This window comes from Pelodiscus sinensis, chromosome 8 (genome assembly GCF_049634645.1).
Source record: "Pelodiscus sinensis isolate JC-2024 chromosome 8, ASM4963464v1, whole genome shotgun sequence".
NCBI lineage: Eukaryota > Metazoa > Chordata > Testudines > Trionychidae > Pelodiscus > Pelodiscus sinensis.
Genome location: NC_134718.1, coordinates 2,010,877 through 2,033,096, shown reverse-complemented (window position 1 = coordinate 2,033,096; position 22,220 = coordinate 2,010,877). Strand labels below are relative to the sequence as shown.

The following is a 22,220-nucleotide window of genomic DNA, read 5'->3' as shown; positions in this document are numbered from 1 at the left end:
GGGCTGCCCGGACGCAGCCGGGGGGGCCGTGGAATGGCAGTGCATTAGAGCTGCGTAATGGCCTCATCGCTCACCCCAGCCCGGCTCGGCCCCCTCCCACCAGGCAGCCCTTGCCGGGGTCAGATGCCGAGTCAGGCCTGTCCCCTGCGGGCCCAGCCAGGGCCTCTCCGGGGCAGTGCCGTGGCCACGTACCTTTTTCATGAGCATGCTCTCCCCGGAGACCCGGTCCCGTGCTCGGAACCAGCAATCCGCCAGCTGCTCCCACACGTAGAACTGCCGGCCCAGCGCGTAGTACAGGAAGAGGCTGGAGCTGGGCAGGGCGGTGGCCAGCTTCCGCCCATCCCGCTGCAAAGGAGAAGGCATCTTAAGAACGTCGAAATGGCGAGGTGGGGTCAGACCAAGGGACCATCAGCCCAGCGTCCTGTCGGCCCACAGCGGCCAGCGCCAGGTGCCCCGGAGGGAGGGAACAGAACAGGGAACCATCCCGTGATCCCTCCCCTATTGCCCATTCCTAGCCCTGACACACAGAGGCCGGGGGTCACCATCCCTGCCCAGCCTGGCTAACAGTCACTGATGGACCCAACCTTCAGCAATCTATCTAGTTAGTTCTTTTTTGAACCCTGTGATAGTTTTAGCCTTCACAACATCCTCTGGCGAGGAGTTCCACAGGTTGGCTGTGCAGTGTGTGGAGAAAAACTTCCTTGGTTTGTTTTAAACCTGCCGCCTGTTCATTTCATCGGGTGACCCCTAGTTCTTGTGTTACAAGATGGAGTAAATAACACTTCCCTATTTTCTCCACGCTAGTCAGGATTTTATAGACCTCTATCATATTCTCCCCAGGTGTCTCTTTTCCGAGCCAAAAAGTCCCAGTCTTATGAATCTCTCCTTAGACGGGAGCTGCCATTCCATACCCCTAATTGTTTTTATTGCCCTTCTCTGTACCGATTCCAATTCCAATGGATCTCTTTGGGGATGGGACGACCACGTCTGCATTCAGTACTCAAGGCGATATGCTATTGTCTGTCGCCTTATCGATTCTTTTTAACGATCCCCGGCATTCTGTTGGCTTTATGGACCCGCACACGGAGGGGACAGTTTCGGAGAACTAGGGACAATGACCCCACAATGTCGGAGACCCGCTCGTTTAGATGGTAAGTGGGATGATGTTTTCAAGGTGCATTATTTTGCATTTATCAGCACTGAATTTCATCTGCCATCTTGTTGCCCAGTCACTTAGTTTGGGGAGATCTTCTTGAAGCTCTTCACAGTCTGCTTGGGTCTTAACTATCTTGCGCAGTTTGGTGTCTGCAAATGTTGCCCCCTCACTGTTCACCCCTTTCTGCAGATCATTGATAAACACACTGAATAGGGTTCTCCCAGGACAGACCCATGGGGCACCCCACTTGTTACCTCTCTCCATTCTGAAAACTGACCGTTTATTCCTCCCCTCTGTTTCTTTCTTTCGACTGGTTACCGATCCAGAAGAGGGCCTTCCCTCTTAGCCCAAGACCGGTGAGGATTTTAGGTTTCCTTCCAGGGCACAGATCGGAGTGTGAAGTAGCAACGGGCTAAGACCGATCCCCAACACCCAGCGCGATCCCTCCTGAAACAACCCCCCTACCTGCGGTTTCCCTGTTCACTCTTGCTGACCCATCCGCCAGCTTTTCCCCCGTGTAACGTGGCCAGGGCGATCGGACAGCACGCGGGGTTTTAGGCAAAGCGTCTTGCAGCACCAGTGGTGGAAGTAACAAGATTTCATACAGGTGCTGTCCTATCGCAACCCGGCTCCCTGCCAGCTCCTTCCATTGCTCCCTGTGGGCTCTTGCCGGTGCTGTGCACCACCCCTCTGTGCGGCGCCAAGCCAAACGCCCGACGTGGCCTGGCCTTTGGGGGTGGAAGGCAACTCATACACTCATAGACTTTAAGGTCAGAAAGGACCATTATGATCATCTAGTCTGACCCCCTGCACAGTGCAGGCCACAGAATCTCGCCCACCCCTCTTAGAATAATCCTCTCACCTATGTCTCAGATATTGAAGCCTTCCAATACTTTGAAGGCCCCAACATGCAGAGAGTCCTTCAGCTGTGATCTGTGCCCAATGCTACAGAGGAAGGCGAAAAACCTCCAGGGCCTCTGCCAATCTACCCTGGAGGAAAATTCCTTCCTGACCCCAAATATGGCGATCAGCTAAACCCTGAGCATGTGGGCGAGACTCACCAGCCAGACACCCAGAAAGTTCCCTATAGCAACTCCTATCATCCCTCCATTGACCTATTTCCAACTGGAAATGAATGGTCAATTAGTTACCAAGATCATGTTATTTCATCCAACCATCCCCTTATCATAGAATCAGAACTGGAAGAGACCTCAGAAGGTCGTCAAGTCCAGCCCCTCGCTCTAGGCAGGACCAATCCCATCTAAATCAACCCGGCCAGGGCTTTGTCAAGCCGAGACTTAAACACCTCTAGGGATGGAGACTCCACTACTTCCCTAGGTAACCCATTCCAGTGCTTCACCACCCTCCTAGTGAAATAGTTTTTCCTAATATCCAACCTGGACCTCTCCCACCACAACTTGAGACCATTGCTCCTTGTTCTGCATCTGTCACTACTGAGAACAGCCTCTCTCCAGCCTCTTTGGAACCTCCCTTCAGGAAGTTGAAGGCTGCTCTCAAATCCCCCCTCACTCTTCGCTTCTGCAGACTAAACAGACCCAAGTCCCTCAGCCTCTCCTCGTAGGTCATATGCTCCAGCCCCCTAATCATTTTGGTTGCCCTCCGCTGGACCCTCTCCAATGCGTCCGCATCCTTTTTGTAGTGGGGGGCCCAGAACTGGACACAATACTCCAGATGTGGCCTCACCAAAGCCGAATAAAGGGGAATGATGACATCTCTGGATCTGCTGGCAATGCTCCTCTTAATGCATCCTAATATGCCATTAGCCTTCTTGGCTACAAGAGCACACTGTTGACTCATATCTAGCTTCTCATCCACTGTAACCCCCAGGTCCTTTTCTGCAGAACTACAACTTAACTGGTTGGTCCCCAGCCTGTAACTATACTTGGGATTCTTCCGTCCCAAGTGCAGGACTCTACACTTGTCTTTGTTGAATCTCATGAGATTTCTAGTGGCCCAATCCTCCAATTTGTCTAAGTCACTCTGGACCCTATCTCTGCCCTTAAGCGTATCTACCTCTCCCCCTAGCTTAGTGTCATCTGCAAACTTGCTGAGGGTGCAATCTATCCCCTCATCCAGGTCATTAATAAAGATATTGAACAAAACCGGTCCTAGAACCGAACCTTGGGGCACTCCACTAGAAACCGACCGCCATCCTGACATCGAGCCATTGATCACTACCCGCTGGGCCCGGCCTTCTAGCCATCTTTCTATCCAACACTCGGCTACAGGCCGGCAGGGAACCACCGGGAGGGCTCTGTGTCAGGCTGCCTCGCGGTGCGTAAAGCTCACAGAGCGCCCAGGCTCCAGGGCAAGAACCAGCAGGGTCAGGAAGTCTGACAGCAGCAGTACTGCCAAGCCGGGTCAGACCAGTGGGCCATCTAGCCCGGTGTCCTGGCTGCTGCGGCGGGCGCGATGGGGGCAGCTCTGGCGTGGGGGGAACCCATTTGGGTCCATCAGGGCAAGCAGCAGGAGGCTCGGCACGATCCGCAGGCAGCATTTCAAAGAGCGCAGGACTAGAACGGCCGGGGCTGTGGGCTAGGATGGAGGGCGAGGCTGGGGGCCGGGAGCCGGGGGCCTAGGGCTGGGATAGCCAAGGGGAGGCTGGGGGCCGGGAGCCGGGGGCCTAGGGCTGGGATAGCCAAGGGGAGGCTGGGGGCCGGGAGCCGGGGGCCTAGGGCTGGGATAGCCAGGGGGAGGCTGGGGGCCGGGAGCCGGGGGCCTAGGGCTGGGATAGCCAGGGGGAGGCTGGGGGCCGGGAGCCGGGGGCCTAGGGCTGGGATAGCCAGGGGGAGGCTGGGGGCCGGGGGCCTAGGGCTGGGATAGCCAAGGGGAGGCGCATCAAACCAAAAGCTCTTTGGATCAAGGCGTGTCCCTTCTAGCTGGGTACAGCGCCTCGCACTCCTATGACCCAGGGGTTCCCAACCGTTCCCACACCAGGACCCCTCCCGCCTAGGCAAGACCCCTGCCCCTGCAGCAGAACCCCTGCTGGGGTAAGCGCTACCAGCCAGCCGTGGGCACGAGCTGAGCCCAACCAGGCCCCTCAGCCCTCCGGAGACGGACACTCACCATCACTAGGACGGCCAGCCCCAGCGCCGGGTGCTCCTCCACTCGCCCCAGAAGCAGGCCCGAATCCAGCAGCACCAAGCAGCCGCCCTCGGCGTCCAGGAACGTCCTTCTCAGCTCCTCCAAGAGGGACAAGCCGCAGGCCTTGGTGAGCCTCCCGTAGGCGTCCTCCACGGACGTCTTCGTGGGAGCGCTCCCGGCTGCAGACCGCAGGCCCCGGGGTCGCTGGGCCTGGCCGGCCGTCTCCTGGGCGACGGGCTCGCTGCTCTCCCGGCCCGGGCCGGCTGGACCCGCAGAGCTGCTGGCCCCAGGCTGCCTCCCCAGCTCGGGGCCCTGGTGTCGTCTCGCTTCGGCCTCCTCCTCCCGTCCCCGGGCGCCTGGCTCAGGGGGGGCACCTGGGGCCAGCCCACGCCCCACCACAGCCAAGCGCTGCAGGTGGACGGTGCTCGCTGGGCAGGGACCGTCCTGGGTCCCTTCTCGGCCCATGGCTGGCTCTGCGCCCGCGCTCTGCGCGATGCTGCTGTGCCGCCGCGGCTCGGCTGCCGTTTCTGATGCCAAGGGGCTGCCCCCGGGGCCTGTGCTCTCAGCCCGGCGGGCGATGGTGCTGCCCTCGGGGGGGCCGATGGCTGCGCTGGGAGAGCCCCCCCCATCGCCCAGCTCTTCCTGAGGCCCAGGGTGAATCTCTGGCCGAGGCCCGGCCCAGCCCGGCTGCACGGAGCAGGGCCGCGCGTCAGCCCAGGGGGAGCCTTCCCGGAGTCGGAGCTTCTCAAAGGCCGAGGAGGGAGCTCTCCCGGTGTCCAGCCCCGGCTCTGTCTCGGGGCCCTCCCAGCGCTCTAGATCCAGACCCTTGAGGCCGCCGCACCTCCCTGGCTCTCCCCGAGCCCCAGGCCCGCTCCCCAGCCGGGACACGCCCGCAGGCAGCTTGCTGTGGGGCGGCACGGCGCTGGTCCCAAAGCTGAACGGCAGGGTAGACTGGCCAAAGGCCTTGCCTGGGCCGCCCGCCGGGGGCAGCTTGGGGCAGGGCACATTCCAGAGGCGGCAGCCGGCCCCGGGCAGGGCTCCTGTCTGCGGCTTCCCCCGGCAGCCGGCGGGAAAGGGGGGGCCCTCGTAGCCGGGCACGGGCAGCGTCCCCGTCTCGCTAACGGCCGTCTTGATGGCGTGGTGATGGCTCCGCGTCCCCCCCGAAGGCAGCAGGGCGGCGGTGAGGTCGATGTCGGTCTCCGTGGTGATGGGGGACCCGGTGCGCTGCATGGTGACCCCCCGACAGGAACGGCTGGGCCCCGGCCCTGGGAGGAGACGCAAAGGAGGGTGGTAGCAGGCGCAGGCCTCGGGCCCGTGGGCACAACCGGCTCCCTGGCTCTGGCCCAGCCCGGGGGAGGAGAGACCAGGGAAAGCCCAGGGGCTATCCCTGCCCCAGGCAGGCCCCCAGCGGCCGCCTGCCCGGACCCAGGCCTGGGGACACGGGGGGAGGGGGCTTTTCACTGCTCCCGGCTGCCTGAGCGTGTGGGGGCCGGGGGCCGACTGCCCCAGCCACCCCGCAGCGACCCCTCTACGACGAGGGGCCCATCCCCGACCTGGGCTGGCTGGCCACGGAGGGGGAGGATGTGTGGGGCAGGGGGAGCCGTGGGGCGACTGGCCGGGGGGTTCGAGCAGGGCTTGGAAATGCAGCCGTGTCAAGGAGCAAAGGGCCCCGGGCTGGCGGAGCGGCCACCAGAGGGCACCGCGCTCACACCGTGCTCGCCGGCCGAGGCTGGGCACCCCTGCGGGGGTCAGGGACACACCCCCAGCCACGGCTGGGAGCAGGAGGGGCCAGGCCTGCGCTGGGCGGCCCTGCGGGCTGCTTTGCCCCCATCCTAACGCACTCAGGCCGAGAACAGAGGAGAGTCCCACCCCACAGTGCCCCCCCCAGCAGGATCCCACCCCGCAGTTCTTCCCCCCCCAGCAGGGTCCCACCCCACAGTGCCTCCCCCCCCCAGCAGGGTCCCACCCCGCAGTTCTTCCCCTCCCCGGCAGGGTCCCACCCCACAGTGCCTCCCCCCCCCCAGCAGGGTCCCACCCCGCAGTTCTTCCCCCCCCCCGGCAGGGTCCCACCCCGCAGTTCTTCCCCCCCCCAGCAGGGTCCCACCCCGCAGTTCTTCCCCCCCCCAGCAGGGTCCCACCCCACAGTGCCTCCCCCCCCCGGCAGGGTTCCACCCCACAGTGCCCTTCCACTGCCCCACCAGCCACAGGCCCTGCCTCGCCGCAGTGCCTTTCCCCCCCCGCAGCAGGATCCCACCCCACAGTTCTTCCCCCCCCCCAGCAGGGTCCCACCCCGCAGTGCCCCCCCCGGCAGGGTCCCACCCCGCAGTTCTCCCCCCCCCCCGGCAGGGTCCCACCCCACAGTGCCTCCCCCCCCCGGCAGGGTCCCACCCCGCAGTTCTTCCCCCCCCAGCAGGGTCCCACCCCGTAGTGCCCTTCCACTGCCCCACCAGCCACAGGCCCTGCCTCGCCGCAGTGCCTTCCCCCCCCCAGCAGGATCCCACCTCGCAGTGTCTCCCCCCCCGGCAGGGTCCCACCCCGCAGTGCCCCCCACAGCAGGGTTCCACCCTGCAGTGCCTCCCCCCCCCGGCAGGGTTCCACCCCGCAGTTCTTCCTCCCCCCAGCAGGATCCCACCCCGCAGTGTCTCCCCCCCCAGGGTCCCACCCCACAGTGCCCCCCCCGGCAGGGTTCCACCCCGCAGTTCTTCCTCCCCCCAGCAGGATCCCACCCCGCAGTGTCTCCCCCCCCAGGGTCCCACCCCGCAGTGCCCCCCCCGGCAGGGTTCCACCCCGCAGTTCTTCCTCCCCCCAGCAGGATCCCACCCCGCAGTGTCTCCCCCCCCAGGGTCCCACCCCGCAGTGCCCCACCAGTAGCAGCTCAGTGCCCTCCAGCGGGCTGAGTCTCCATTACCTGCGCCCCGTCCTCGCCCCTCCCTGGCGTGCTGTGTTCTCAGAGCGTTCCCTGCTCAGGAGCTTGCTGGCTTCTCCCCGAGTCCTCGGCCTCGCTGGCACCTGGGATCCCCGCGCACACGCTTGTTCACTCACGCCCACGGGTCAGAGGCCTGATCCCCTCCTGCGCAGTTCCTGAGCCCAAAGAGAATCCTCATCAGTTGCTGGCTGTACAGGGCCAATGACACACAGCGGAGTGACTCTGGCTCCCTCCAGCAGAGGGCGGCGGTGGCGCAGCACCCTGGGTGGCCGACGGCCACACGCTCCCCCACCTGGGGACAGCGCCTTGCTGGTTTCCACCCCAAGCACACAGCCCCAGACCCAGGCCTGCCCCCAACTCTGGTACCAGGCCTGCTGCGTGGATCCACCTTCTCTTCCCAGCGGGCCTTGGCCAAGGGCCTGCACCAGACGGCTCCCCGCGGCCGGTCCCTTTCTCTCGGCCTGAGACCCTGCGACCCGCGCGCCGGGGCCCAGCCCTGCGTGCCGACTCGGCGGCAGCCGCCCCGGCTTCCTTCCTCTCCGCTCTGCCGGGGAGAAGCAAGGGCGGGACGGAGAGGGGAGCAAGCGCAGCTGCCCCAGCCTAGCCCAGCAGCCCCACGGCCCCTGCCCCGCCAGCCCCCCAAACTCTGAGGCGGGGAAGCCACCTGTCCCAGGGACATAGCCAGTGCGGGCCTTGGGTGCCAAGCCAGCCAGACAGCACAAGCCGGTCAGATGGAAAGTGAAAGCAGCTCCCGCCCGAGCATGCGCCGCTCAGCCGGCTGCTGGCTGGGTGCCCAGGCCTGGCCCAGGTGGATAGGATCGGCTTGCTGAGCGCTCCGTGGGTCAGCGCCCCCCGGGGGTGGCAGAGGGGCTGGGCCCCGGGGGTCAGGGCACCAAACACACAGCCACGTGAGCAGCTAACCGGGATCCTGACTCAAGGGGCGCGCCGGGGGGAACCCGCCTCGCATGGCCGCCGCCAGCAAAGGGCCATTGAGCCAGGGGTGGGATCCGGACACCCCGAAATGCAGGGGATTGTTTGGGTGGCTGGAAAAGGGGGCTCCAGACCTCGAAGCAGCAACGACACACACGAGCTTTGAGCTTTCTGCAGCAGCAGCCCAGAGAGTAAGGTGACGGGCCCCTTCGCCAGGCCCAGCGACAGCCTAGACCGTCCGGAGAGGGAGGCCGTGACGCTGAAAGCCTCTCTAGCAGGGGTGGGGTCCTCGGGGGTCACAGCCCCGAAAGGGGACTCGGGTGAGGTTGCCAGGCCCTTTCGGACCCAAGGGTGGACGGGCTGAGACCCTTCCCCCTCCATCGCCCTGGGGGGGCTTCGAGTGAGCTTGGAACGGGCCCTGGGCCAGCATCGCCCGGAGAGGCCCGAAGTGCCGGGCGCGCCGTGCTGGCTGCCCCGTGCCCTGCGACCGTAGTCCCCCCCAGCGGCCAGGGGCTAGCAGGCCCGCGGTGCCCCCCAGCGGCCAGGGGCTAGCAGGCCCGCGGTCCCCCCCAGCGGCCAGGGGCTAGCAGGCCCGCGGTCCCCCCCAGCGGCCAGGGGCTAGCAGGCCCGCGGTCCCCCCCAGCGGCCAGGGGCTAGCAGGCCCGCGGTCCCCCCCAGCGGCCAGGGGCTAGCAGGCCCGCGGTCCCCCCCAGCGGCCAGGGGCTAGCAGGCCCGCGGTCCCCCCCAGCGGCCAGGGGCTAGCAGGCCCGCGGTCCCCCCCAGCGGCCAGGGGCTAGCAGGCCCGCGGTCCCCCCCAGCGGCCAGGGGCTAGCAGGCCCGCGGTCCCCCCCAGCGGCCAGGGGCTAGCAGGCCCGCGGTCCCCCCCAGCGGCCAGGGGCTAGCAGGCCCGCGGTCCCCCCCAGCGGCCAGGGGCTAGCAGGCCCGCGGTCCCCCCCAGCGGCCAGGGGCTAGCAGGCCCGCGGTCCCCCCCAGCGGCCAGGGGCTAGCAGGCCCGCGGTCCCCCCCAGCGGCCAGGGGCTAGCAGGCCCGCGGTCCCCCCCAGCGGCCAGGGGCTAGCAGGCCCGCGGTCCCCCCCAGCGGCCAGGGGCTAGCAGGCCCGCGGTCCCCCCCAGCGGCCAGGGGCTAGCAGGCCCGCGGTCCCCCCCAGCGGCCAGGGGCTAGCAGGCCCGCGGTCCCCCCCAGCGGCCAGGGGCTAGCAGGCCCGCGGTCCCCCCCAGCGGCCAGGGGCTAGCAGGCCCGCGGTCCCCCCCAGCGGCCAGGGGCTAGCAGGCCCGCGGTCCCCCCCAGCGGCCAGGGGCTAGCAGGCCCGCAGTCCCCCCCAGCGGCCAGGGGCTAGCAGGCCCGCGGTCCCCCCCAGCGGCCAGGGGCTAGCAGGCCCGCGGTCCCCCCCAGCGGCCAGGGGCTAGCAGGCCCGCAGTCCCCCCCAGCGGCCAGGGGCTAGCAGGCCCGCGGTCCCCCCCAGCGGCCAGGGGCTAGCAGGCCCGCGGTCCCCCCCAGCGGCCAGGGGCTAGCAGGCCCGCGGTCCCCCTGCAGGAACCGGAGGGCCGAGTCGGGACAGGCCAGCGCCCCTCAGGCGGACGGGGGGCTCTGCGTCTTGGGGAGAAAGGGGCGGAAAGAGCTGCAGTGGCTGCTCCGGGCGCCCGGCCCCAGGCCCTGGGCCCATTCAGCAGAGACACGAATGCACCGGGCTGGGGAACGGCCGGGGGGCACCTGGCTCAGCCCGCCCAGCCTGGGACCCTGCCACTGGGGGCTCCCTCCTTGGCAGCAGAACCCCCGCGCCACGGCCCAGAGCCAGCTGCCTTCTGGGCTGCGCCTCGGCCAGCTCCGTGCCCCACGCCTGCCCCAGAGCTCTGCCGGGTCCCTGCGGCTCTGCCACCAGCAACGGGAAGAGGCCTCGCCCCAGGGCCTACCCGGACCCAGCCACTGGCTTCCTGCCGCCCCCACAGCCGCCCCCGAGCCCGTCGGCCTGTTGTGGGTCGCAGCCTTGCCAGAGCCAAGCAACCCCAGGCAGGGAGGGGAAGTGCTAACGGGGGTGGGGGTGGGGGGGGAGGGGGCGCTTCCAGCTCCATCCCGCACCCAGCTCAGCTCCTGGAGGGGGGCGGCCAGGCTGGGCTCTCCCGAGGGGCCTGAGAATGAACACCCTGCAGAATGGATGAGGCAGCCCCGCCGGGCCCCTCACTCCCGCCCCCCGGCCCTGCCCCCCAGCCCCGCCGGGCCCCTCACTCCTGCCCCCCGGCCCTGCCCCCCAGCCCCGCCGGGCCCCTCACTCCCGCCCCCCGGCCCTGCCCCCCAGCCCCGCCGGGCCCCTCACTCCCGCCCCCCGGCCCTGCCCCCCAGCCCCGCCGGGCCCCTCACTCCCGACCCCCAGCCCTGCCAGGCCCCTCACTCCCGCCCCACAACCCCTGATCCCCCAGCCCCGCCGGGCCCCTCACTCCCGCCCCCCGGCCCTGCCCCCCGCCCTGCCGGGCCCCTCACTCCCGCCCCCCGGCCCTGCCCCCCAGCCCCGCCGGGCCCCTCACTCCCGCCCCCCGGCCCTGCCCCCCGCCCTGCCGGGCCCCTCACTCCCGCCCCCCGGCCCTGCCCCCCAGCCCCGCCGGGCCCCTCACTCCCGCCCCCCGGCCCTGCCCCCCAGCCCCGCCGGGCCCCTCACTCCCGCCCCCCGGCCCTGCCCCCCAGCCCCGCCGGGCCCCTCACTCCCGCCCCCCGGCCCTGCCCCCCAGCCCCGCCGGGCCCCTCACTCCCGCCCCCCGGCCCTGCCCCCCAGCCCCGCCGGGCCCCTCACTCCCGCCCCACAACCCCTGATCCCCCAGCCCCGCCGGGCCCCTCACTCCCGCCCCACGGCCCTGCCCCCCAGCCCCGCCGGGCCCCTCACTCCCGCCCCACAACCCCTGATCCCCCAGCCCCGCCGGGCCCCTCACTCCCGCCCCACGGCCCTGCCCCCCAGCCCCGCCGGGCCCCTCACTCCCGCCCCCCGGCCCTGCCCCCCAGCCCCGCCGGGCCCCTCACTCCCGCCCCCCGGCCCTGCCCCCCAGCCCCGCCGGGCCCCTCACTCCCGCCCCACAACCCCTGATCCCCCAGCCCCGCCGGGCCCCTCACTCCCGCCCCACGGCCCTGCCCCCCAGCCCCGCCGGGCCCCTCACTCCCGCCCCCCGGCCCTGCCCCCCGGCCCTGCCCCCCAGCCCCGCCGGGCCCCTCACTCCCGCCCCACGGCCCTGCCCCCCAGCCCTGCCGGGCCCCTCACTCCCGCCCCACAGCCCCTACCCCCCGCCCTGCCGGTGCCCCTCACTCCCGCCCCACGGCCCTGCCCCCCAGCCCTGCCGGGCCCCTCACTCCCGCCCCACAACCCCTGATCCCCCAGCCCTGCCGGGCCCCTCACTCCCGCCCCCCGGCCCTGCCCCCCAGCCCCGCCGGGCCCCTCACTCCCGCCCCACGGCCCTGCCCCCCAGCCCCGCCGGGCCCCTCACTCCCGCCCCACGGCCCTGCCCCTCAGCCCCGCCGGGCCCCTCACTCCCGCCCCCCGGCCCTGCCCCCCAGCCCCGCCGGGCCCCTCACTCCCGCCCCACGGCCCTGCCCCCCAGCCCCGCCGGGCCCCTCACTCCCGCCCCACGGCCCTGCCCCCCAGCCCCGCCGGGCCCCTCACTCCCGCCCCACGGCCCTGCCCCTCAGCCCCGCCGGGCCCCTCACTCCCGCCCCACGGCCCTGCCCCCCAGCCCCGCCGGGCCCCTCACTCCCGCCCCACGGCCCTGCCCCCCAGCCCCGCCGGGCCCCTCACTCCCGCCCCACGGCCCTGCCCCCCAGCCCCGCCGGGCCCCTCACTCCCGCCCCACGGCCCTGCCCCCCAGCCCCGCCGGGCCCCTCACTCCCGACCCACGGCCCTGCCCCCCAGCCCTGCCGGTGCCCCTCACTCCCGCCCCGCTGCCTCTGACCCCCCACCCTGCCGGTGCCCCTCACTCCCGACCCACAGCCCTGCCCCCCAGCCCTGTCGGTGCCCCTCACTCCCGACCCACAGCCCTGCCCCCCAGCCCTGCCGGTGCCCCTCACTCCCGACCCACAGCCCCTACCCCCCACCCTGCCGGTGCCCCTCACTCCCGACCCACAGCCCCTACCCCCCGCCCTGCCGGTGCCCCTCACTCCCGCCCCACAGCCCTGCTCTCAAGCACCCCTGACAAAAGCCTGCTTGCTTTCCGGGAGGTTAATGGCTGACCCCTTGGGCAGGGGGGGGGCAGGTTCCTGCACCGCTGACATTATGACGAGGCTAACGACTTTGGCAACCACATGCGAGCCCGCGGCGTGAATTTTCTCACGGGCTGGCCCTGCAGGGGGGCCCGGCTGCCCCTCCCCGGGCCAGATTCCACGACAAAGGGGCTGGGCGGCTCCTCGCTTTCTGGGGGCGGGGAGAAGTGGCCCCCACCAAGGCCTGGCTGCTGTAAGAGGGGCCGGCGCCACGCACCTGGGCTGCGGGGCCTTTTGTCAGCTCCCGGGCCGGGCGCTTTGATGGGCCGCAGCCCGGGGTTGGCACCTGGGTGTGAATTGTGGCTCTGGCCCCGCTAGGAGGGGCTGCCCGAGGGAGAGAAGGGGGCGGGGCCCAGCCGGGCAGGCGCAGCGTGGGAACTTACCCCCGCCCGGGGCAGGGCAGGGGCACGACCGCAGCGAGCGGCCCCGGTGCAGCGAGAAGGGCCGGAGGGAGCAGAGGTGCCAGGACCGGCGTGGCACAGCTCAGGGCCTAGGCCAGTCAGTTTCCTGCCCCCCCCCCAAGCGGCAGGTCGCTCGTGGGGGGAAGCGGCTCTCACTGGTGAGCCTCTCACCCCCTCCCCGGGGACCCCTCACCCAGCCCCTGCGTCCATGCGCTGGTGAAACAGCGGCTCTCCAGCCAGGCCCCCTCTGCCGGGACAGGGACGGGGCTGCTGCCCCATGGGAAGGTGAGGGGAGTGGCCAGAGGTGAGGGTGCTGGCCCACGCCCCGAAGCCAGGCAAGCGGTGAGAGGGGAGGCGAGTGCCCTGGTCTGGGATGGGCTGAGGCAGAGCAGCAGGAACAGACAAGGGCTGATGCTCTGGGTTAGGTACCTGAAGGGCTCCCGCCACAGCTCTGCTCCACTGTGGCCCTAGAGCGGGGTGCAGCCGCGGGCGCTGAGCTGTTGCCGCGAGGGGGGGCAGAAACCTAGACACAACAGAACACGAGGAACTTGTGAATGACGGCAAAGGGAGGGGGGAGGTTTATTGTGCTTCCACGTGACGCCAGAACACAGGCCCCAGTTCCCAGGGGTCACGGCGGAGCCTCCACGGAGTTTTTAACCCAAGACAGGCTCGGCGCTCGGAGGCCGCTGGCCTGCCACGAGGGACGTCAGACCAGATGAGCAGGGTGGTTCCTTCTGGCCTCTCAATCCACGACGGCAGCATCCCCCTTCCAACCCCATCCTGGATGCGCAGGGAACACAGCAGCAGGGGCCCGTATCAGCACGCCCAAGGCGGAGGGCTGGTGAGCTTGATGGCAGTTCCCGGCGTGTGGCATTAAATTCTACCCCCAGTGGGGCCCAGAACTGAATCTCCCGACTGCTCAGCCAACTCCTCCCTGCCCCCCCGCAGCGTTGCCTGTACAACGTCAGAGCAGAGAGCCCGCCGCGAGCAGCACGAAGCAGAGCTCCCGGGAGGAGGCGCCAGCCCCGTGCCATGGCAGCAGAGCCAGTTTGGCTCTGAACAGAGCGACGGCTGCTGACGTGTAAACATTGCGGCTCTGGGGTCCGAGATGCCATGACCCCGCCACTCCCCCGATCCCAGCAGGCTACAGAACTACATTCCAGAGCTGGCAAGGGCCAACTCCCCGGCCTGGCTGGGCAGTCAAAGTGCCACACGCAGCAACAGCAGCCACCGGCGCCCAGGGCCACCTCAAAAGCAAGCCCAACGCAGCCCGAAGACTAAGGAGTCTGAGGGGAACCCCCGCCTCGCCCCGCCCTGCCCTTGGGCTGGCAGAGCTCATCAGGCAGCTGGCAGGCTCCGGCGGGTGGGGTTGATCCCAGTGTTCCCTGAAATGGTTTCCAGTCATGTGTGGAATCAATTTTGTTATGTGCGCCGAGACATGTGTGGATGTGCACCACCCATACAAACACAGTGCCGGATGGGGGTACTCTGCTAATCATCTGGGAGGCATTTGAATCTCTCCTGGGCGGCTGCCCAGGCACTCAGCTTACAGGGAACACTGGCTGGTCCCAACCGCCTCACCAATCCCGTTCGGCGGGCTCCCGGTAGGGCAGCCCCAGCAGCGTGAAGACGTCCCTCTCGGTGGGGGTGGGCAGGACGAGGCCGGGCCCCACCTTGCGGCCGCCGGGGGCGCGCACCACGGCCGTGTGGAGCGCGTGCTCCGACAGGCTCATGCCCTTGGTCTTGGCCAGCGCGCGCATGGAGCGGTTGAAGTGGGCCGAGCCGGTGAAGTAGAGCAGGGCGCAAGCGAACTCGCCGTGGGGCACCACGATGATGTCGAGGCGTCGGTGGCGCCGCCCCGGCCCAGGCAGCCGGCACACGCCCAGGTACTTCTTCTGGGCACCGCTGTCCTCCTGGCTCACCAGGTCGTCCGTGAGGAAACCTGCCGGAGGGGCGGAGTGAGAGGGGCTGGGCTGGCACCTCCCACCAAAGTATCCCATAATGCACTGCACTGCACCCCGGGCAAGCCACGCCCACCGCACCGGCAGCACCGCACCTGGCGCTGCCTTTGGCCCTCAGCTGCTACCAGGCCCCCCGGGGAGCTGCCCCCCCGCAGCACCGGCCCGTGAGAACACAGCCTTAGGACCAGCTGGGATCCATCCACCCAGCCTCCGGCTCAGCCGCAGCCAGGACTCCTGGGGGGGCGCTAGGGGACACCCCTCCTGACCCCCAAGACCCGGCCCTTCAGCGGTCCTGATCCCGAGCCCCCCACCGCGCCCCACGTACCGCTCCGCCGCAGGCTGTCCAGCAGCCCACCGAAGACGCCGCGGTGAGACTGCCCATCGGGGTGGGTCACCAGGACGTCCACGTCCCCGCAGGTGGCCTTCCCCCGGCGGTAGGAGCCACACGCCACACACACCAGCCCAGGGTTCAGGGACTGGGCTGCTTCGCGGACCTTGGGGAAGCCACACAAGAGGGATGAGGAACCAGAAACCAGCACTCGCCTCCTAATGGCCCGGTCCAGGCTCCAGGGCGTCTCCAGACAGACAGCCCCTGCCGGCCGGCCCCAACCCTGCAAAAGGCACCAGTGCCTGGGATCTAGCACTGCTCTGCCCACGCAGCGCAGCACGGACACGTCATGCTGCCGAGCCCTGGAGAGGGACAGGTGTGGATCTGAGTTCACGGGGATCTTGGCAGCAGAATGCCCAGGAAGGGGGGAGCAAAGGGAGGGGACCGGTGGTGGGAAAGCCCACGGGGCTTCTCCCCAGACGGCTGCGCTGGAGATCAGGTCTCTGCCAGTTTTTGCCCAGTCACTAGAATGAAATGAGCGCACTGCCACTAACGCGCCACTTGTTTACCGCCACGCATGGCTAGCTACAGGGCCTCTCCTCCCAAAGGGCCTCCCGGAGCACGGAAGTGGGGACTGCTTCACCAGCGGCTGTCCGGCATCAGCAAGGCAAGGCAGGCAATGCTGATGGCTTCATTCCGGGAAGGAAGGGCTCCGCGGGTACTGCCGGCCGATCACACCGACAGCCACACGGCAGCAGCTGGCTGAGCCACTCCCCTGCCTGTCCAGGACACAATGGCCGGGCTGGCAGAGCAAGCCGGGGCTCGAAGGCGGGTGTCAGTCTCTGCTGTCCCTGTCAGCCCGGGGATCAGCCTCCATTAGGGAGCGAGAAACCCATTAACCTTTGCCCCAGAGGTGCTGGGGGAAGCCAGGCAGCTTTTCTCATGCAGAGCGACCCCTCCCTGGCTCTCTTTCTTGCCACAAATGAAGATTTCTCGAGGCCCACAAGCCCCACGCTGGAGGCCAAAGCTCCTCAGATCTCGGTGTGAGCAGCAGCCGGACAGTGGCTAATCCCATCATTCTCCTGTCTCTCTCCTGGGGCGGGAGACGCGTAATCCCCTCACACCAACAATAGCCCCTCCCTCCCGAGGGCCAGCGCTGCACCCTGGCGGGTTTGGGAGGGAGGCTCTAATCCCGCTGCGCCCCGGCGGGGGCGTATTCTTCGTGGCCAGGCCCCGTGGCCGAGTGACAGCGTCGCACTGGCCGCTGCTGCCATGGTGAGCGCAGCGCGGGGGGAGCAATGACACTCAGCCCACCCCAGCTCTGCTTGCGTGGGGCCAGACTGGGAATCCCTGGTCCCGAGCAGGCGCCCAGAGCAGGGCTTGATGCAGGAGGGAGAGCACAGCCCCTTCCCTGCCCCCATCTGACTGACCGACCGACTCCAGCCTGCCCAGCAGCCACGAGGCACTCCCAGGAGCAGTAGCAGGGCGTGGGCAGGCTGGCTTGTGGGGCGCGGGAGGAGCTGCTGACAGCGGCTGGTCCCAGGGGAGATCAGCGACAGGGAGCAGGGCCAGAGACTATGGAGCTGCAAGCTGCTGCCTCTGGTAAGGGATCAATGCCAGGGACAGATCCCTGCACACACAGGCGGCCCTGCTCTGCTCTCGCCCTCCTGCCACCATGGAGCCGCCAGGGCGGACAATGCTCCCAGCTCCCAGCGCTCCAGGCAGAGAGCCAGGGCCATCACCGGGAAGAACCCAGACCCGCTGCACATCCACAAGCTGCGCCAGGCGGCGTCTCACCCAGTGACACAGACCCGGGAGCTTTCCAGCTCTGCCCACCTGGGGCAGGGCACGGCGCCGCAGGGTCTGCGCGGGCGCTTCGAGAGCCTCCGCTGCAGGTCCCTGACCACGTGCTCAGTGAACAGCCGGGCCCTCGGCAGCTCCCCAGAGCACGGCAGGCGTCTGAGAGCCTCTGCCGGACACAGGAACCCAACTTCTTAAAGACAAAGTGCGGCCGGCTCCCGTTTCGGTTGCTGCCTCTGCACGAGACAGGCCAGCTCTGCAAGCCCCAAAACCCAGGCACCCCCAGGTGGGAGGCCCTCACAGCCCTGGGGCCGGGCTACTTACAGTCTGTTCTATCTCTGCAGCCTCCGCTCGCGGCATGCGCTCCAGGAAGTCTTCGTAGTGCTTCAACCCAACGGCCTGCTGGCTGGTGAGAGGAGCCTTGGTGCGGATGTCCTCCAGGGTCCGGAAGCCCTGTGCCAGAGCCCAGAGAGACGATCAGACGGGAATCGCCGCGGGGCCGCGGCTCCTCCAGCACGCCTTGGGCAGGGCGGCAGAGGCAGCTGGGTCTAGGCCCCGCCTGTGGGACCCCAGCGCTCGCAGGACAGTGGGTGCAGGGCCTGGACCGGCTGGCGACGGACGCTGCCTCCCCATGTCGGCACGAGGGCGCCGCAGAGCAAGGCTGTGAGGCTCCAGGTCCCAGATACCCCCCGACAAACACGCCCAGCCCAGGGTACCCCAGCAGCCAAGCTGTCCCCGTAAAACAGGGGTGGGGAACCTAGGGTAAGGCCCAAACCCAGCCCCCAAGGCTCAGGGCCCCTCCCCCAGCACTGGGGAGCCCACTGGCTCTCCAGCCCCCTGCCACCCCTGCGGGGCTGGGGCATGCAAAAGGTACTAGCCATGGCCCCCCAGGGCAGAGTCTCTCTGCTTCTCGGTGGGGGGCCACGTCAGCGAGGGCTTGGCTGGCTGTTGCGTCTCACTTGCGCTGGGCCCCCGACTGATTTTTCCGCAGGTCAGCGGCCCTCGGCCCAAAAAAGGTCCCCCCCTCCCCCGCCGTAAAACCTCATCACCCCCCATTCCTGCTCCCGACTCTGCTCCAGGCCCTAGAGGCCAGCAAACCAGGGTGCAGGGATGAATTCCAAGGCCACCGGCCCATCTCAGAGAAGGTGCGGTCATCAGCCCCCTCTTCTAGAAGGGCGGCACCTGCTTGGGCGCCTCCTGGGACCTCAGCTGTGGCAGCTGGGCGAGGGCGAGGGTCTCACTACACACGGGCCTCCAGCCATTTAAGGACTTCCAGGTTAAACCTCCCCCCTGCGAGCGAGCTGGAGTCAAGGGCTGGCAGCCAGCCGCTGCTTGGCACACAGACTGCGCTCCACACACTGAGGGCATTAGGAGGGGCTGATCTGGGGTAACAGAGCGAAGGGGGGGTCCCACGGCAGGCAGGCCAACGGCTGCCAGCTGAACTCCCCGGGGAGAGGACTAGCAGGGTGTCTGCAATGGCCCGACAGGCCTCTGCTCCTGGCGCCCAAGGAGACAATGACCTGCTGGTACCACATCTGGGCCGTCTTGGCCCCCGCTCCCCAGATGTTGGAGAAGCACTCCAGCACCGGCACGCTCTCGCTGATGTGGTCCAGCTTCCGCAGGTGCCCGCTCTCCAGGATCTCCAGGATCTTCTCCGCCATCCGCTTCCCGATCCCAGGAATCTTACAGGCTTCCTACAGGCACACAAGGAGCAGGGCTCACAGATGGGAAAGGCGAAGGGTCTGCACCTCTGAGCCAGGCTAGCCCGGAGGGCCAGGCAGCTCGGGAGCTCTGCACTGTCGGGGCCTGCTGAAGGCAGGCTCACTGCCACGTCCTGGGGCACAGCAACAGGGCAGTCGCGGACTAGCCCGTAAGGCATGCGCCCTGCTCTGCCACCACCGGGAGCTGAGGCTCCCATGGAAGGAGAAAGGCCTCTCTTCGGGCGGCTGCTCAGTGAAAGGGGCAGAAATCACTCCAAAGTAGAGCCCGGCAGCTCCGCAAGCTCTAGGCTCCATCCCCCAGGCAAGCTTGTTACGCCAGCCTGGAGACTGGCACGTAGCACTCGTGCTCGGGTTCAGACCCGCTGAACAGCCCACGCCCAGCCCTCCTCCGGCAGGGCGCTGCACCCCGGGGGGGAGCTCCAGGCAGCCTGGCAATTAGCGCCCAGGCGGGAGTTGGGACGACTGGCGAGTCAGGTGAGCGGGAGTCGTTACCTGGTAAGAGGTGACTGGTTTGTGGTAGCTCTGAAGGGCGTTGATGGCTTTGGAGTAGCCCAGAGCCCTCCACTTGTCCCCCTGGACGGTGTAGGCTTTCCCCAGCACTTCCAGCTTCTCAGTGATGTGCTGGTTGTGATTCACTTTCTTGCTGTTGGAGGACTGAGCACACACCCACTTGCCGGCCACAGAGGGCTCCGAGGGACAGCTGTCGGTGGAACGCCCCCAGGAGGCGTCCGGGCGCCCGCCGGAGATCAGGGCTGCCAGCTCTCCCGGGGTGATGCTGGTCTCTTCCCCCTCGCTCCCTTCCTCATCAGAGTCCCTCTGGAGGGAGAGAGAGAAGCAGCAGTGAAATCGGGCCTGCCTGTCCCTGGCCCGGCCCCAGCAACCCCTGGGGCAAGACGTCAGCACAGCAGTAGGGGAGACGACAACCCGCGGGCTGCATCCAGCCTGTCGATTGTTTCGATACGGCCCTCAAGCTCTCACTGGGGAGCAGGGTCTGGGGCTTGCCCTGCTCCGCCCGAGCCGTGGCTCCCAGAAGCAGCAGCGTGTCCCCCTTCCGTCTGGCTCCTGTGTGTAAGGGCAGGCAGCGGGATCCATGCGCTGCCCCTGCAGCTCCCACTGGCCAATGGGAGCTGTGAGGAGGGTGCTAGGGGTGAAGACCCACTGCCTCCTCCCTGCCAGGGGTGCACAGAGATGCACTTGCCAGCAGCCCCCAGCCGTGGTGCTTCCGGGAGCAATGTGACAGGGCCGTGGGACTTTTTCCTCTGGCTCCAGCCTGGAGGGTCGTGTATTTGGCCCACCCCGACTTCAAAGCAACCTGTGCAAAGGTCACTGGCCACACCTGCACATGGGTAGCCCTTGTTGGGCCATGATTCTCCAATGCTTCTCTCTTTGTGAAATCAAAACCCTTTTTTCCAACCCAAGAAACGAGCCAAGGCTGCGGGAGGGCTACTTCCAACCTACGATTCCAGCCGCCCCCTTTCCTGTTACGCTTGGGACTTACAAGACTGGTCAGAATAGTGATAGAAATGTAGCCGTGTTAGTCTGGGGTAGTTGAAGCAAAATGCAGGACAATGTAGCACTTTAAAGACTAACAAGATGGTTTATTAGATGATGAGCTTTCGTGGGCCAGACCCACTTCCTCAGATCAAATAGTGGAAGAAAGTAGTCACAACCATAGATACCAAAGGATACTCAGAACTTTTTTTCCCCTCACCTAATCCTAAAGGTGACTCAAGAGGTGTAGCCCAAATGCATAACAAGACTGCTTCCCTGCACAGAACGGGCCTGGGAAACTGAGTCACAGCCGGTCACTTTATGAAAACGTTCCAAGCCTGCAAGCAGGTCTCAGCCACAGCGGATACTGCCCAGTGAGCTGGACAATAAAACTCCTCAGAAGCAGGAGGCCTGCAACAGCATCCCAAAGTCTAATGGTTCCCCTAACGGCGGGTCCGTTACTAGCGGTAACTGCTGTTCGCAAGTGATTCAAAGGAAGGGGGCTGCTAGGAGGGGCCTCGAGAGATTGGAAACACAGGAACAGGCGACTGTGCCTGTAGACAGATCAGCTACGGGACACGGAGGGAAAAACCTGTAACAAAGCGATAACCAGTGGACAGCAAGGTGGGCGCTGGCTGCAGGGTTCTGTACCAGCACCTGGCCAGGGTGCCGGGGGCAGAGACTCGAGTCACAGGGCAGAGGAGCAGCTGGCTCTGGGATGACTCACTGTGCTATGCCTGGAAGGAGCATCCTACCAAAAAACTGTCAACAAACTGGAGCCAGTTCAGCAAAGGGGGGGAGGCGGGGGAAAAGAGGACGACGTTAAGGTCTGAAGGAGCAGCCTCTGTACATATTATCTGGCCACAGCTCTGTAGCACCTCCCATCTCACAATCTTTAATCTCGACTCTCAAACTCCCTGAGGTAGGGCAGTGCTGCTGTACCTACTGGGGGGAACGGCGGCCCAGGGGCTAAGTGACTTGCCCTGGGTCACACAGGAAGTCTCTGGCAGAGCACAGGCTTGAACCCAGATCTTGAGCCCCCAGGTTAGCGCTCTAACCACTGGATCGTCTCCTTTGCCCTGAGACTGACTCACAGGAAGGGAGTTTAACAGCCTGCCTGTATATTCTGAGTGCAGGTGACTGGGAGGCAGCTCTCCGTGCAGCTGGATGGATGTTGAATGGGGTAACCTCACAGAGCGGGGAACCGGTTAGTGCGGGTCAGGGTGAAATACCCTCACAGGCAGGTATCTCAGGAGGTGGAAGTCTCCCCAGGGATGCAGGGAAAACACACTGGAGTTATTCTGGCTTAGCTTGGTCAAAGCCCTCAGACTACAGGTTGTACCTCCCTTAACCGGGACACACTGGTCCAGCAACATCTGTGATCTGGTAGGACCACGCACGTTCCTGGACCACAAGGCCCAGGTATGAGAAGTTCTGCCCTCTGCGGCTGGGAGGTAGCGGGGGTCGGCAGCGGCTGTGGCGCTCCAGCCCGAGCGGCAGCCAAGGAAACAGGCAGCAGCCCTGGGCAGTATTTAGCACGAGCCATGCGGGGAGGGACCTCCCCTTGTCTGGCGAATCCCCTTGTTCAGAACCGGTCAGGTCCCCAGGGTGCTGGACGAGGGAGGTCCGACCTGTCGTTCTGCTGGGAATGGTTCTGCAAGGACAGGCACTTAAAGGCTGGTTCCCAGAGGCAGAGAGAAGCAGTAACAATGCCCAGACTGAACCTGCTGGTGGCACATCACTGAAAACCTCAAATGCCGTCAGCGCTGTTGGCCAGGGTAGAACGTGACGCTCATTAGCCGTGCTAGGCTAGCACGAGCCAACAGAGACCAGGCAGCGTGTGTTTGGGGTAACACTGACCTGTGCGTGGAGAACCTCCGCACGCTGCTGGGCTGAGGAGGCTGGGTCCTGAGGCAAGGTGGTTGCTGTCTGCGATTCAGCCTTCAGCTCTGCTGCTTCCGTCCCTGTCTGGGGCTGGACAGCCTCACTGCCCAGAAGCTGCTGTGGTCCCTTTGGCAGATCCTCCTCCTCCAGGTACCTGCCGGGGACCAACACCGAGCTGAGCAGGTTCACACACAAGGAACATGAAGACGTCTCAGCCCAACCCCCTATCTGGGGAATCTCTTCTCTTGTTCGGGGATGGGGCA

The 22,220-nt window shown here is 67.0% G+C and overlaps 2 protein-coding genes across 7 annotated transcripts in view; both read right to left on the bottom strand.

Annotated features, from left to right (window-relative positions):
• Window positions 1–26: 26 nt before the first annotated feature.
• LOC142830345 (uncharacterized) lies at window positions 27–13,333 on the bottom strand. 3 transcript variants are annotated; one of them, XM_075934510.1, is made up of 4 exons: window positions 13,202–13,333; window positions 7,170–7,342; window positions 4,244–5,526; window positions 27–345 (listed from the first exon to the last, which is right to left on the bottom strand). In XM_075934510.1, exons 3-4 carry the CDS (start codon window positions 5,489–5,491, stop codon window positions 64–66), a joined length of 1,530 nt encoding a protein of 509 aa, XP_075790625.1. In that variant the 5' UTR covers window positions 5,492–5,526; window positions 7,170–7,342; window positions 13,202–13,333; the 3' UTR covers window positions 27–63. The 3 variants fall into 3 exon arrangements, with proteins under 3 accessions (XP_075790625.1, XP_075790626.1, XP_075790627.1); XM_075934511.1 differs by lacking the exon at window positions 13,202–13,333 and adding an exon at window positions 7,852–8,155; XM_075934512.1 differs by lacking the exon at window positions 13,202–13,333 and adding an exon at window positions 7,554–7,834.
• Window positions 13,328–22,220, bottom strand: part of POLL (DNA polymerase lambda) — a 25,505-nt gene continuing 16,612 nt past the window's right edge. For all 4 annotated transcript variants that reach the window (XM_014577876.3, XM_075934509.1, XM_014577875.3 and 1 more), the window contains exons 4-9: window positions 21,934–22,111; window positions 19,075–19,398; window positions 18,382–18,555; window positions 17,186–17,314; window positions 15,059–15,227; window positions 13,328–14,714 (exon numbers count right to left, since the gene is read on the bottom strand). In XM_014577876.3, coding sequence (XP_014433362.2) covers window positions 14,350–14,714; window positions 15,059–15,227; window positions 17,186–17,314; window positions 18,382–18,555; window positions 19,075–19,398; window positions 21,934–22,111 — 1,339 coding nt within the window. In that variant the 3' untranslated portion in view covers window positions 13,328–14,349. The remainder of the gene's footprint in view (window positions 14,715–15,058; window positions 15,228–17,185; window positions 17,315–18,381; window positions 18,556–19,074; window positions 19,399–21,933; window positions 22,112–22,220) is intronic.